At 34.7% G+C, this 12593-nt stretch overlaps 1 protein-coding gene across 9 annotated transcripts in view; it reads right to left on the bottom strand.

Moving 5' to 3' along the window:
- Window positions 1-12593, bottom strand: part of INPP4B (inositol polyphosphate-4-phosphatase type II B) — an 814614-nt gene that overhangs the window by 135493 nt on the left and 666528 nt on the right. For all 9 annotated transcript variants that reach the window (XM_017959077.3, XM_017959071.3, XM_017959072.3 and 6 more), the window contains one exon: window positions 8471-8648. In XM_017959077.3, coding sequence (XP_017814566.1) covers window positions 8471-8648 — 178 coding nt within the window. The remainder of the gene's footprint in view (window positions 1-8470; window positions 8649-12593) is intronic.

Here is a 12593-nt window from a genome sequence, read left to right as displayed (position 1 = left end):
TCAGCTCACAAGGGGCCTTAAATCACTTTCTCAAAAGCACTTTTTTCATTGGTGAGGTAATCCATTTTACCATAGCTTCAACTGTCATCCTTACACCAAGGTCTAATAAATTCATCTCTATTCACCTTCCGAACCAGCTCTATCAACTGTTTCCACTGAAAAGCACTTAGAGTTCATAAATGCCAGGCTGAACTCAATATTATGTTGTTGTTCTTTTATTTTCAGTAATTTTGTTCTTTCAAGATTTTCCATTTGAGTAGTATCATTAGTATTCAACAACTCAGAGTCCAAACCTCTGAATTATCTTCACTAATGCCTATTTTCTGGATTAGTCAGCAATTTATTCTACTTATACCTTTACAATAATTTCAAAACTCGATCCTTACTTTACATTTCCACAGCTAGTCCCAGTTAAGATCCTTTCTACATTCCATAGGGATACTTTCCACGGTCTCTTTATTGGTTGGTTCACTTTAACTTGTCTTTCCTTTACGATGTTATCAAAGGCCACCAATGTTAAAATATACACTCCTGAGTTCCAACCTTGAACTACAATACAAATACAAAAATAAATGAGAATCTGTATTTTTAGCAAAGTTCCCCAGAAGCATTACTTTTATTTTGTGATGCTCAGTAATATTCAATAATTCAAATCCAGTATCTTAACTCAGCCTATGTATTGTTATAAGGATGACCTTCACAAAACATGTATCTAATCCTTCCTCATTCAACAGCCTTCTCAGTGCCAACAGAATAACATTTCTCTTGAATCAATAACTAGGTGTTAGATGACCAAATTATATGGTGTTTTTTTAAGCTACGAAACATTGCTGAAACATTCACATTTCCAAAATGTGCAAATAATTGTGTACATAACAGTGATGCATGAAACTTGCAGGTCCATATCCTCCTCTACTCTTTTTATCCTCAGCCTTTTCGATTTTAGCTGTTCTGGTAGGTGGCTAAGGGCATCTCATGATAGTCTGAATTTGCATTTTTCTAATGGTAAATGATGCTGAGCAACTTTGCATGTGTTTATTTACCATTCATAAGTCTCTTTTGGTGTAGTATATTTTTAATTCTTTTGCCCATTTTTAATTGAGCTGTTTGTTATATTATTAAGTTCTAAGAATGCTTTATATATTCTGATACAAATCCTTTAACATACGCATATTTTATAAATATTTTCTCCTAATTCATGGCTTCTTATAGAAGTTTGCCTGCTTTTATTCTTTTACATTGTACATTAAGGTTTATGATCTATTTTGAGTTAAATTTTATATATGTATGAGGTAAAGTTAATTGTTCATTTTTTTTTTTGCACATGGATATCCAATTGGTTCTGCAAAATATGTTGAAAAGATACCATTTACCTCTGGCTAGCCATATGCAGAAAATTGAAACTGGGCACCTTCCTTACACCTTTTACAAAAACTAACTCAAGATAGATTAAAGATTTAAATGTAAAACCCCAAACTATAAAAACCCTAAAAGAAAATCTAGGCAATACCATTCAGGACATAGGCATGGGCAAATATTTTATGATGAAATCACCAAAAGCAATTGCAACAAAAGCAGAAACTAACAAATGAGATCTAATTATACTGAAGAGCTTCTGCACAACAAAAGAAACTGTCAACAGAGTAAACAGACCACCTACAGAGTGGGAAAAAAATGTGCAATCTATCCATCTGACAAAGGCTTAATATCCAGCATCTGCAAGGAACTTTTATAAACAAACAACCACAATAAAAGTGGGCAAAGTACATGAACAGACTCTTCTCAAAACAGACATTTATGTGGCCAACAAACATATATTAAAAACAGCTCAACATCACTGATCATTAGAGAAATACAAGTCAAAACCACAATGAGATACTGTCTTATGCCAGTCAAAATGGCGATTATTAAAAAGTCGAGAAACAACAGATGCAGGCAAGGCTGTGGAGAAATAGGAACACTTTTACACTGTTGGTGGGAATGTAAATTAGTTCAACCATTGTGGAAGACAGTAGTGTGGCAACTACTCAAAGACCTAGAACCAGAAATACCATCTGATCCAGCAATCTAATTACTGGGTATCTAGCCAAAGGAATATAAATCATTCTATAATAAAGATACATGCACGTGTATGTTCATTGCACAACTATTCACAATAGCAAAGACATGGAATCAACCCAAATGCCCATCAATGATAGACTGGATGAAGAAAATGTAGTACATATACACCATGGAATACTATATAGCTACAAAAAGAACAAGATCATGTCCTTTACAGGGACATGGACGGAGCTGGAAGCCATTATCCTCAGCAAACACACACAGGAACAGAAAACCAAATGCTACATGTTCTCACTTATAAATGGGAGTTGAATGATGAAAACACATGGACACAGGGAGGGGAACAACACACACTGGGGCCTTTGGGAGGATGGTATGGTAGGGAGGGAGAGCATCAGGATAAATAGCTAATACATGCAGTGCTTCATACCTAGGTGATGGGTTGGTCTTTGCTACACTAGTATGTTACAAAGGACATAATACATTGGTATTATTTTTGTTTGGAAGAGTAAATATGTTTGAGAAACATGTTTGAATTAAATAAAAAATCTATTCACGTATTAACCGTTTCTGGCATTGCCTATTCTTTTGTGTACATTCAAATTTCTCCTGGTATCATTTCCTTATTCTTGAAGACTTTCCTTTATGATTTGTTGTAGTAGAAATCTGTTATGAAATTTCTCAGCTTTTGTTTGCCTGAAATGGTCTTCATTTCACCTTTATTTCTGAGAGTTAGCAGGATTTTTTTTTTTTTTTCCCAGTAGCTTGAGGATGTGACTTTATTTTCTTCTGGCTTGTATAAAGCCTAATAAGAAGTCTGCTATCATTCTTGTTGGTGAATGTCAACGAAACATGTGCCCTTTTTTCTTTTATTTCTTGGTTGTTTTCACAATGTTCTATCACAGTTTTTCAGTAACTTGATTATGATGTACCTGAGTTTATTTTTCTATATTTATTCTGTGTGGAGTATATTGAGCTTCTTGGGTCTGTAGTTTCATTAATGTTGAAAAAATTTGACCGTGTTTTCTGCCAATATCTTTATGCTTCCCTCTCTCCCTTTTTTGTCATTTCTGTTTATATGCCTTGATTTTTCTTCTGGTCATGGATCATATTTTCCTGCTTCATTGCATGCTTAGTATGTGCTTATTGGATGGCAGGCATTTTGACTTTACATTCTTGGTTGTCAGATTGTATTGCATTCCTTTAAATAATGTTGGATTTTCTACAGCAAAGTAAAATTACTCGGAATCAGTGAAATCCTTTCAAGCCTTGTTTTCAAACCTTGTTATGGTACACTAAGAGCAGCCTCTAATCTAAGACTAATTTAGTCCCACTACTAGGGCCATATACTTCTGAGGACTTTAGTCAATTCCCGGTGTATTAAAAGGTCTTATCACTTTACTAGTGGAAAGATAAACTATTATCGGGCCTGTGTGACCACCAGGAATTGCTTTATAAGCTTATTTCTAATATTTATTTCTGTGGACATGGGTAGTTTATTCTCATGCATGCATAGATTGGTACTCATAAAGAGTTAAAGGCACTCATTTACAGATCTCCAGGGTTCCTTCTGTGTGAAGCTCCTTACTCTCTGGTACTCTGCTTTGTGAATTCTGGCAATCTTGGCCTCCCAAACTCTAATCTCTGTCTCTTCACCTTGAGAAGAGAGTGTTTAGGTTCCTTTTTGCTACAGCCTAGTACTGCCCTAGGAAGAAATCTAGATAGCTATAAGAATCACATAATTTGTTACTGATTTTCCAGTGCTTAAAAACCATTATGTCTACATTTTGTCCACTTTCTTGTTGTTTAAGTTGGGAGGGTCCATGTTACTCCATCATAAACAGCAGAAGCTCTGATTCCATAAATTTTGTATGTAGTCTCATTGTCAATATTATCTTACATTCTTATCTTTGTTTTTCTTATTGTACAATTTTCTAATAACAAATTTTGTTTATTGCACACTATCACTTATTTCACCAATTAAATAATTACCATCTAAAGGCAATTATGAAAAACAGAAACATAAGTTCTATCCTGAAATTTCATTTTTACCTAAACCATTTATTCTCAAGTTTTCTTAGACTCCGAATACATACATTCACCAACCTTAAAAAAACAAACAAAATTTCTACTCATTAAGTTCTTTCCCACAGTTTGGAACTGGGATAGACCTAGGAGTGGTTATAGTGAATAAACAATAAAAAAGTTATTCTCAGTCTTAAATAATCAGCATAACATTCTTCTCTCTATTACGTGTATCTTCAACTTCTTAGCACACTAGCTGCCTGGCATTGCTGTTACAGAAAACAACATTTCTTGAAAAAATCCTGATTGTATATGTTTCAGAATACAATAGTTTTTATTTTTCTTTGAATATAATAGAACGTTTTGGTATAGTATATTGAGGTTGAAAGAATAGTAGGCATTATAAGCTATGAGAATTTCTCAAATATGCTGTGAGTATAGCCTCTAACATTTGCAATAAAGGCCATTATTTAACTATTTAACAAATGCAATATTGCAAAACACCCCCATTCTTTTAAATTCTTAGGTTGTAAAAATTAAGAGCCATATCTATGTAGTATTTGTCATATAGCATCAAGTACAATACCACACACAATTAAGTGCTCAACAGTGCTTTTTGATGAGCAGGATAATAATGACTTTCTAAAAAAGGTCTATCAATCTCAATGGAATAGAGAAAGTGATGGGTGTTTGAATGCTAATATCACACAGATTTCTGAACTACGAGAGACACCTAAACACTGTCCACCTTCAGGCCTTTAAAAATATTATTTATTTTAGTTTGAATTTATTTTATCTCTTCTTTGTTTTACCTTCACAGAATTGCATACTTTTAGTCTGAGAAAAAAGGAAATGCATGTTTATCTCACTCTATTATTAACCTTTCATACTGTGTGTTAAAATTTTGGTCTATCTTTTGCCTCTTTTTTGTTGGAATTATTCAGATAAACTCAGTTTGCCTTTTGTTAGATTCTTACACCATAAGATTATACTATTTCTTTAATATTTTCATGAACTAATATTCAATAACCAAACCCAGTTATTCATAAGAAGGCATACCAAGAATGTTAAAATTATAATACAATTTAACTGAGTTTGTGCATATTAGAACATGAAACATTAAATGTATTCATTTTTTGTGAAATTTTAGTAGTACTCCTTCCCTGCCCCCACATTTGTTTCCTTAGTCCTATGTACAAGCATCCATATAGCAATCTGAAGATATAGCATACTGTCAAGCTCACAGAATCTGGAGCCAAAAACACAAGGTGTGTGAGTAAATTTAATACTTCTCTGCCTCAGTTTCCTCAACTGTGTAAAATAAGGCTACTCACAACACTAACTTCATAGAATTAGGAAGACTAAATGTTAAAATAATATTATCCACCGCATGGAACTCTGAAAATTGAAGAGCTTATAAGACTATCTCAGAGTTATTAAGCCACCAATAAATGCTAGCTATTACTGTCACTTCATCATCATAACCACTACTATCAAGAGTCTTGGAGTTCCTGGGAAGAACAGGCCTGTGTTTTATTCCCTTTTTCAACCTTTTGTGTTGAGCACAGTGACTGGAAAATAATATGAATTCAGGAATTATTTTTACTTTATAAATTGTGTGTGTTTGTCTCTACCAACAGTGTTTAGATGGATGGGATTTTGGCTGGGTAGCCCTATCCATGTGCCTTGGTTCTCAGTAGCAGTAGAGATGATGTAAATTACTTTTGGATCTACAAATATTGCCTACTCAAAGACTCCTGGAATATGACCTCTCAGCAAGTTGAGTTTTTCTGTTGCCACTTGCTTTTCCCCCAGACTATATGCTTAATTGACAATGATTTAATGGCTATTGTCTTCAGGTGCAATGGCTTACCTACGAGGAGAGACATCATCTCATCACAAAATAGAATACCTCCTTCTTCACTGCCCTGGGCTGCCCTTAGCTTTTCCCAGGTGCCCCAAGTCTACAACAGTAAACTCTTCCATGTTCAGGTGCTCAAAGGCTATGAAACCTTTACATTTCCCTGATAAGCATGAATATAGATAACTCCTTAATGTCTTGAATATGCTATATGGATAAGTCCCTAAGAAAACAACTTTAGGTACCTATTTTCCAAACATACCAGTTCAGAATCAGTAAAGGAAACCAGAGACTATCCATGAAGTAAACAGTTTTATTTTATAACCCATAGTATACAGCAAGCCCAAAACTTAAAAACAGAACTTTTAAAGCTTACATCCTGCTAATATTAAATTATATTTAAATTTAGAATACCACTAAAACGATCTCTCTTTCATACCTGAATTCATGGATCATACTTTGTTTTAAACCATGAGCTACTAACAGTTTTCATAGACTATACAAAACTGTTAACTTAGATAATTCTCTGAAATTCCAGTCATGAATTCTTAAAAGAATGCATGGCTTGCAAACTTAACTTAAAAAAAGATCCTCCTAGTTTTAAGGACTGAGAGATTTATTAGTCGACTAAACTTGTCTACTCAGTAGAAAAGAGAAAACATAGGGGAAAAAGTTGGAGCAATGCTGGATTCAAGGAGAAGAGAATGCCCATCCTAACCTCCCCCACCACCAAAATCACTGCAGCAAGTTGTAAATGATGTATGAAATGACAAATCCCTGCCCAGTGCACAAGAAGAATATAAATACTGCTCTGTAATCACTGCAGTGGTGTGCTACTCGCTAAAATTTTCAGCTTAGGCGAACCCAGGAAAACCTCACCTCATCTGTAAATCCAAAAAAGAAATGAACCAAAATGAGATGATATTATTTTACTGTATGCAACAACCTCCTCTTTTTTCTCTTTCCCTAGCCATAAAAAACATACTTATTGAATATCTAGAATACTTAGGTGTTACTAAGGCATTTGTCTAAGAAAAATTTTTAAAAAAACTTTTGAATAAGGAAATGTCTAAATCCATATATTAGATGGAGGACACTAGAAAGAACTTCCATTCTGGAGTCATCCAGACCCAGGTTTGAACCTGGGTTTTGTTTGAATCCTGTATTTGACTCTAGCTGCATGACTTCTCATGTTTTTAAAATTTCTCTGAGCTTTAGCCTTTTTCTGTGTTAAATGAAAATAATACGTTCTCCATAATTCTGATGATTAACTAAAATGACATAAAGTGTGAAGCCCATTGCCCTATTTGACACAAAGTAAGTACTTGCAAAATTTGGGTCAATATTTTCCTCCCTTTTCATGATGGAGGCATGTGTTCTGGCATGGAAGGAACGCTGCATTTTGAACTGGAAGTTCTGAGTTTGGTTTTTCACTTTTTAATTTATTAGACAATTCACTCAAACTTTCTGAATAGATATTAACTATTTTTTTCATGAAAATAGGTATGTTTTCTCCTACGAAAATAACATATAAAAATGTATAAACTGAAATGTTAAATAAGTATAAGATATTATTATAAATTAACATACCTGAATAAAAAGTATGGACATACATAAGATCCAGGTTTCTATGAATCTGTTCTTCAGAGAGGTGAAAAACTATACTTTTGTCTTACTCTACAATTACGAGAATTTTCTTTGGTCAGTTTCTTCAAGGGCATATTTACTAGAAGTGTCTCATAAAAAAAATTACACGATCTCCTTAAAATGCAGAGGTGAAGGATGCACACATTGGAAGTGGACTCCAGGACACTGATTGTACATTGATAATCAACTGTCACTTGTCTTTTTCTGTTTCAGCTTTCTATCACACAACTAGCTGCCCTCGTTAGCTCTGGAAGTTGATATTGAGTGTCTACCCCATGCCAGACTAGCTCTCCTTTCTGCGGATAAAGGAACAAGTCACCTTTGGAAAAACTAAGGCTTAGATTCTACTGCTTTTCAAATAACTAACATATTTGGAAATTTTTAGAATCTCTCCTCAGTAAATAATGTTTTAGAGAGCAAACCGAGGCAGAGGAAGGACCCCATACAGACTGATGTAAATCCACATCAAAGTTCTGCCTTCAAATGAAGTGTCATTCCTATTCAAATGTAAAGCTTTACATGCATAAAAATTAGGTGATCACCAGAGGAAAATAAAGTAATTTTCAAAATCTCATTTAATTCACTTAATAAGACCATAAACCAAAGAAAATGAAAAATGCCAAGGAAAAGAGAAGATATATACCAACCAATAACAGGTTTCATTTCCTACTAGGAAAAAAAGAGAGTGCTCAGTAAGATTTGAACAGAGAATGAGGCCAATTCATTTTGATCCTGTGGCAATACTTTGAAGCTTACTTTTTAACCTACTCTATTCTACATTTCCAGATGCTATGAAAGGCAATGTATGCAGAAAGCCAGACCTATGGGGATTTGAGTATTTCATTTTCCCAACTATAGTGATGATTTGGATCTTACTTTTTCTGAAAGCATCTTTAAAGAATTCTTCAGGCTGTCTGGAGAATGCTGGCTTGCAGAATTAAGCAGTAGGTCTGCATGGGTTGCTACAAGAGGTTGTAGTTGATTGATGTTGCTGAGCACTTCTTTTGCTTTGGCTGTGTTTTCAGGTGAATAGTAAATAAACTGGTATCCGGTACTGCAACAACAAAGATAAAAATAAGTTACACAAACAGCATAACGGATATTCAGCCCTTAATACCAGATGGCAAATGATAAACAAAACTCCAAGTATCACTCTTTCCTATTGATCAGATAAGAACTGTCCTAAGAGATTTTTAATAACGCACTAACAATTTTTATGTAAGGTGACAAAAATACTTTTTAAAACTAGGTAATCTTGTCTTTGTTAAAACACTGGGAAGATTAATACTAATATTTGACATGATTACTAATACTAATACTTGACATGACACATATGTAATCATGTCAAGTAACAGTATTCAAAACAAATTAGTATTACTATTGATTTCTAATGAACTTGAGGCCACGTAAGCCAGTGGGAAAAGCGAGCTTTTATATTCAGGCCAATCTCAACTTAAATCCTGGCTTGTCACTAACTAGCTGGGTGACCTTCGGCAGCTTTCTTCCTCATCAGGAAACTGGTAATCATCATTCAAATGATTCTATGAGGTGTGTAACATTAGAAGTCATTCATATAAAGTGCCTAAAATTGTGCTTGGCACAGAGATAGCATTCAATAACTACTACCTAAAGTTTCCCCCTCCGTGTTACTAGGTGAGGGCTGTGGAGGAAGTAAATTTTAATAGCTGAGAAATGAGGAGAAAATTAATGAATGTCAAGTGGGCACATGGACAAATATATTGGATAGAAAAAGGACATTAGTAGCAGAATGCTATTTCATGGTGTTATTTTATCATGATACTTTTTCTTCTTATGGTTTTCCATTTAACATACAAAGAAATCTAAAACTGATTATTAACTAAAGAATTAATAGACTTTTTTTTTAAGAGACAGGATCTCACTCTGTCACCCAGGCTGTAGTACAGTGGTGCAAACAGAGCCTACTGCATCACCTAACTCTCAGTCTCCAGTGATTCTCCCACCTCAGCCTCTTGAGTATCTGGGACTACAAGTACAAGCCACCACACCTGACTAAATTAAAAAAAAAAATTCATAGAGACCAGTCTTACTATGTTTGCACAGACTGGTCTTGAATGCCTAGCCTGGAGCAATCCTCCCCTCTTGGCCTCCCAAAGTGCTGGGATTACAGGCTTGAGAATTATTGACTTTTATAATAATCATCTAGGAACTACTCAAGCACGTTATGGGAGTAGGGATTTTTTAGAGTGAAGGAATCTTTGATCCATTTCATTAGGAAAAGGCACTCCAGCAGGAAAGCTGCAAAACAGCAAAACAGTGGCTAGAAGCAAAGAAGAGGGAAGTAACGACTCGTGTATTCGCAAGATTGATGTAAACTTGCTTACATCCCATTATACCCAAATATCAAGACATTTTTTCAAAACACTTTGCAGTCAATGTTAGGTATTTACTGAATATGTCTACTACATTTTTACCAGCTCAATTATTTAAATTCCATAATTTTATTTCTCACCTTGAAACCTCAGACACCACTAAGAAAAACTGACACCTAGGAAGCATTCTCTGTTCTATTCCTCTCACACTAGTGATTTTTCAGGGGAAAATTACCAGAATCTTTAAAAAAACAGTTTGGTTTTTTTTTTTTTTTTCAAACACATAATGAATATTCCTCCTATTTATTTACTTATTTAGTAAAAGAGTAAAAGAAATGCTCTTTGAGGCTTGGGCTATTCAGAAGATTGAACAATAAGTCAATGAAGGTATCAGGTTTATGAAGGCTAAAGAAATGCACTACTAGTTTATGACCCTTACAGATATTTGCTCTAAATTTTTTACTTGTAGACTTTTAAATGTCAGAAGTGAGGGCTTCAAATAAAACATACCTTAATTTGCTACTATGTATCTCTTAATGCAAGTTAAAGTAAATGAAAAATAACAATTGTGAGGAGGGAAAAGGAAACAGCAGTCCTTGCCAATTCTTTGTGTCTCTTTCTGACTTCTTGAGTGGTTAAGACAGATCTCATGCAGGAGTGTACTAAGGACTTTAGAAAAGAAATCATGAACTCAGGCTGGATACAAAGTTTAATCCGTAATAGACTTTAATAAATCAAACAGCTCCACATTATTTTTGCAAAGAAAATGATTCTCTAAAGATACAGATGTGTCACCAGAATTTAAACAACGTTTGATACCCAGCAGCTCCGAGAGCAGAAAGCAGGACCTACTTACAGACCCAATGCAGAGCCATGTGGTCGCTGCTATGTGATCCCTCTTTGCAGGTCTGCTACTCTGTCATCAGAGGTTGCTTCCTGTGTCCTCTTATGGCTATTTACAGACTCCCCATGGCTTAGCCTTTGGAAAGCTAGAATACTCATGGCCTTGTGGGGTCTTCCATCTCTCTCTTCACATGACTGCTTTCTGAATGTGTCTTCTCTGGTCTCTCATACACTCACTTCTATCCATTCCATTTTACTCCTATCACTATTGCTTGCCTTCTTTACTATTATTCTTTCCTAGAAGTTCACTGTTACTGTTTTCCTGAATATTACTACTTTCATTATCAAATTCCCTGACAGTCTCTACTCCATTCTTCTCTAATTCACACATTTCTAATATGTATTCTGCACATGTTCTTTACTTATGCCCTAGTTGAATGGTGCTCAAATTTTAGCAGTCACAATGAGATTCCCTTGGGGTTGAGGATAGGCCTCAATGTTTCCTGAAAAAATGCAGATTCCTTGGCAACATCAAGAGATTCTGCTTTAGTAGGGTGTAGCATTTGTGACAAGCACCTCTGGAGATACAGATGTAGGGACGGAGCATCTTTAGAGATACCCTGTCACTGTTTTGACTGAGATCCCCTGTAAACCCTTGATCATGCTACACAAGGACTCTGATAAAAGTTCCCTCTTAAGGTATTCAAATTTTCTTAGCACCTTTTACAAGGCTACTTTTACATCCCATCTTATTCACACAAGTTGCTTTGGTTCCCTCCTCATTACCAGTGTTTGCTCTCCTAACCTTTTTCATCATCATTTCATCTTTTCCCTCCCAATATATTCCCTTTCCTCTCCCCAATACATTCTTCAATCACCATGATGGGACATAATCCTAACTTCTGCCTCTTTCTCCTAATTCAGTCTTCTTTGGAGCAGAGTTATGTAGCAGGCATCGGTTGAAGTCTTTTTAACGATGAACACCTCACCTAGCGAGGCTGAAAGATTCATTTTCCATAATAAAAGCCAATGCTGGTGTCCAGGATGAAAGGATGAAATAGTATGGTATGGAAAAAAATCACCACTCACAAAATAATTTTAAGTATACATAAATTTTATCTACCTATTCAGTGCCTTACTCTTTAAACATGTCATATATTTTAACAGTTATAGCTTCTTAAATGGGAAGTAATAAGTATAATTTAATTATCTAGATAAAAAGAATATAGCTAAACTCTATTTTATAGTAGTACAAAATTTAAACTGGATCCAAACACTTGAGTCAACAATCAATCAGACAACTCTGGAAGAAAGACAAAATACTTACTTGGATGAAATATTTTATAGAATATAAATAGCACTGCAAATCACAGATAATGAAAATTGAAATTAGTTTTCTATAGGTGAATGAATTAAAGTGTACTATATACTTTAATATATTCATTTAAATAAGGTAATTTAATATATTTAATATTATTTTCATTAGAATGCACACCCACATCCCCATCCTCACGTTTGTGTGTGTGTATGTTGTTACTATCCATGTCATATTCTGGAGTTGTAAAAATAATATAAAGCACATAATGAAGTAACATTCACATTCATAAGCTCTAATTGCTAACCAAAGTACAATTAAAACAAGGATTTATATATCCCTGAGTGTATATTTGTGCCAGTCCCTTTTTCCTGGTCTTCCTTATTTTCCTATCCACTTGTTGGCTTGCTCCAAGACTCAGTTCTTGGAACTCTTTTATCTACATGTCCCTCCTAAGTAATCTCATGGTTCAAATAAACATGTTGCACTA

This window comes from Papio anubis, chromosome 3 (genome assembly GCF_008728515.1).
Source record: "Papio anubis isolate 15944 chromosome 3, Panubis1.0, whole genome shotgun sequence".
Taxonomy (NCBI): Eukaryota; Metazoa; Chordata; class Mammalia; order Primates; family Cercopithecidae; genus Papio; species Papio anubis.
The sequence above is the reverse complement of the archived record's forward strand: the minus strand, read 5'-3'. Positions and strand labels throughout refer to the sequence as shown.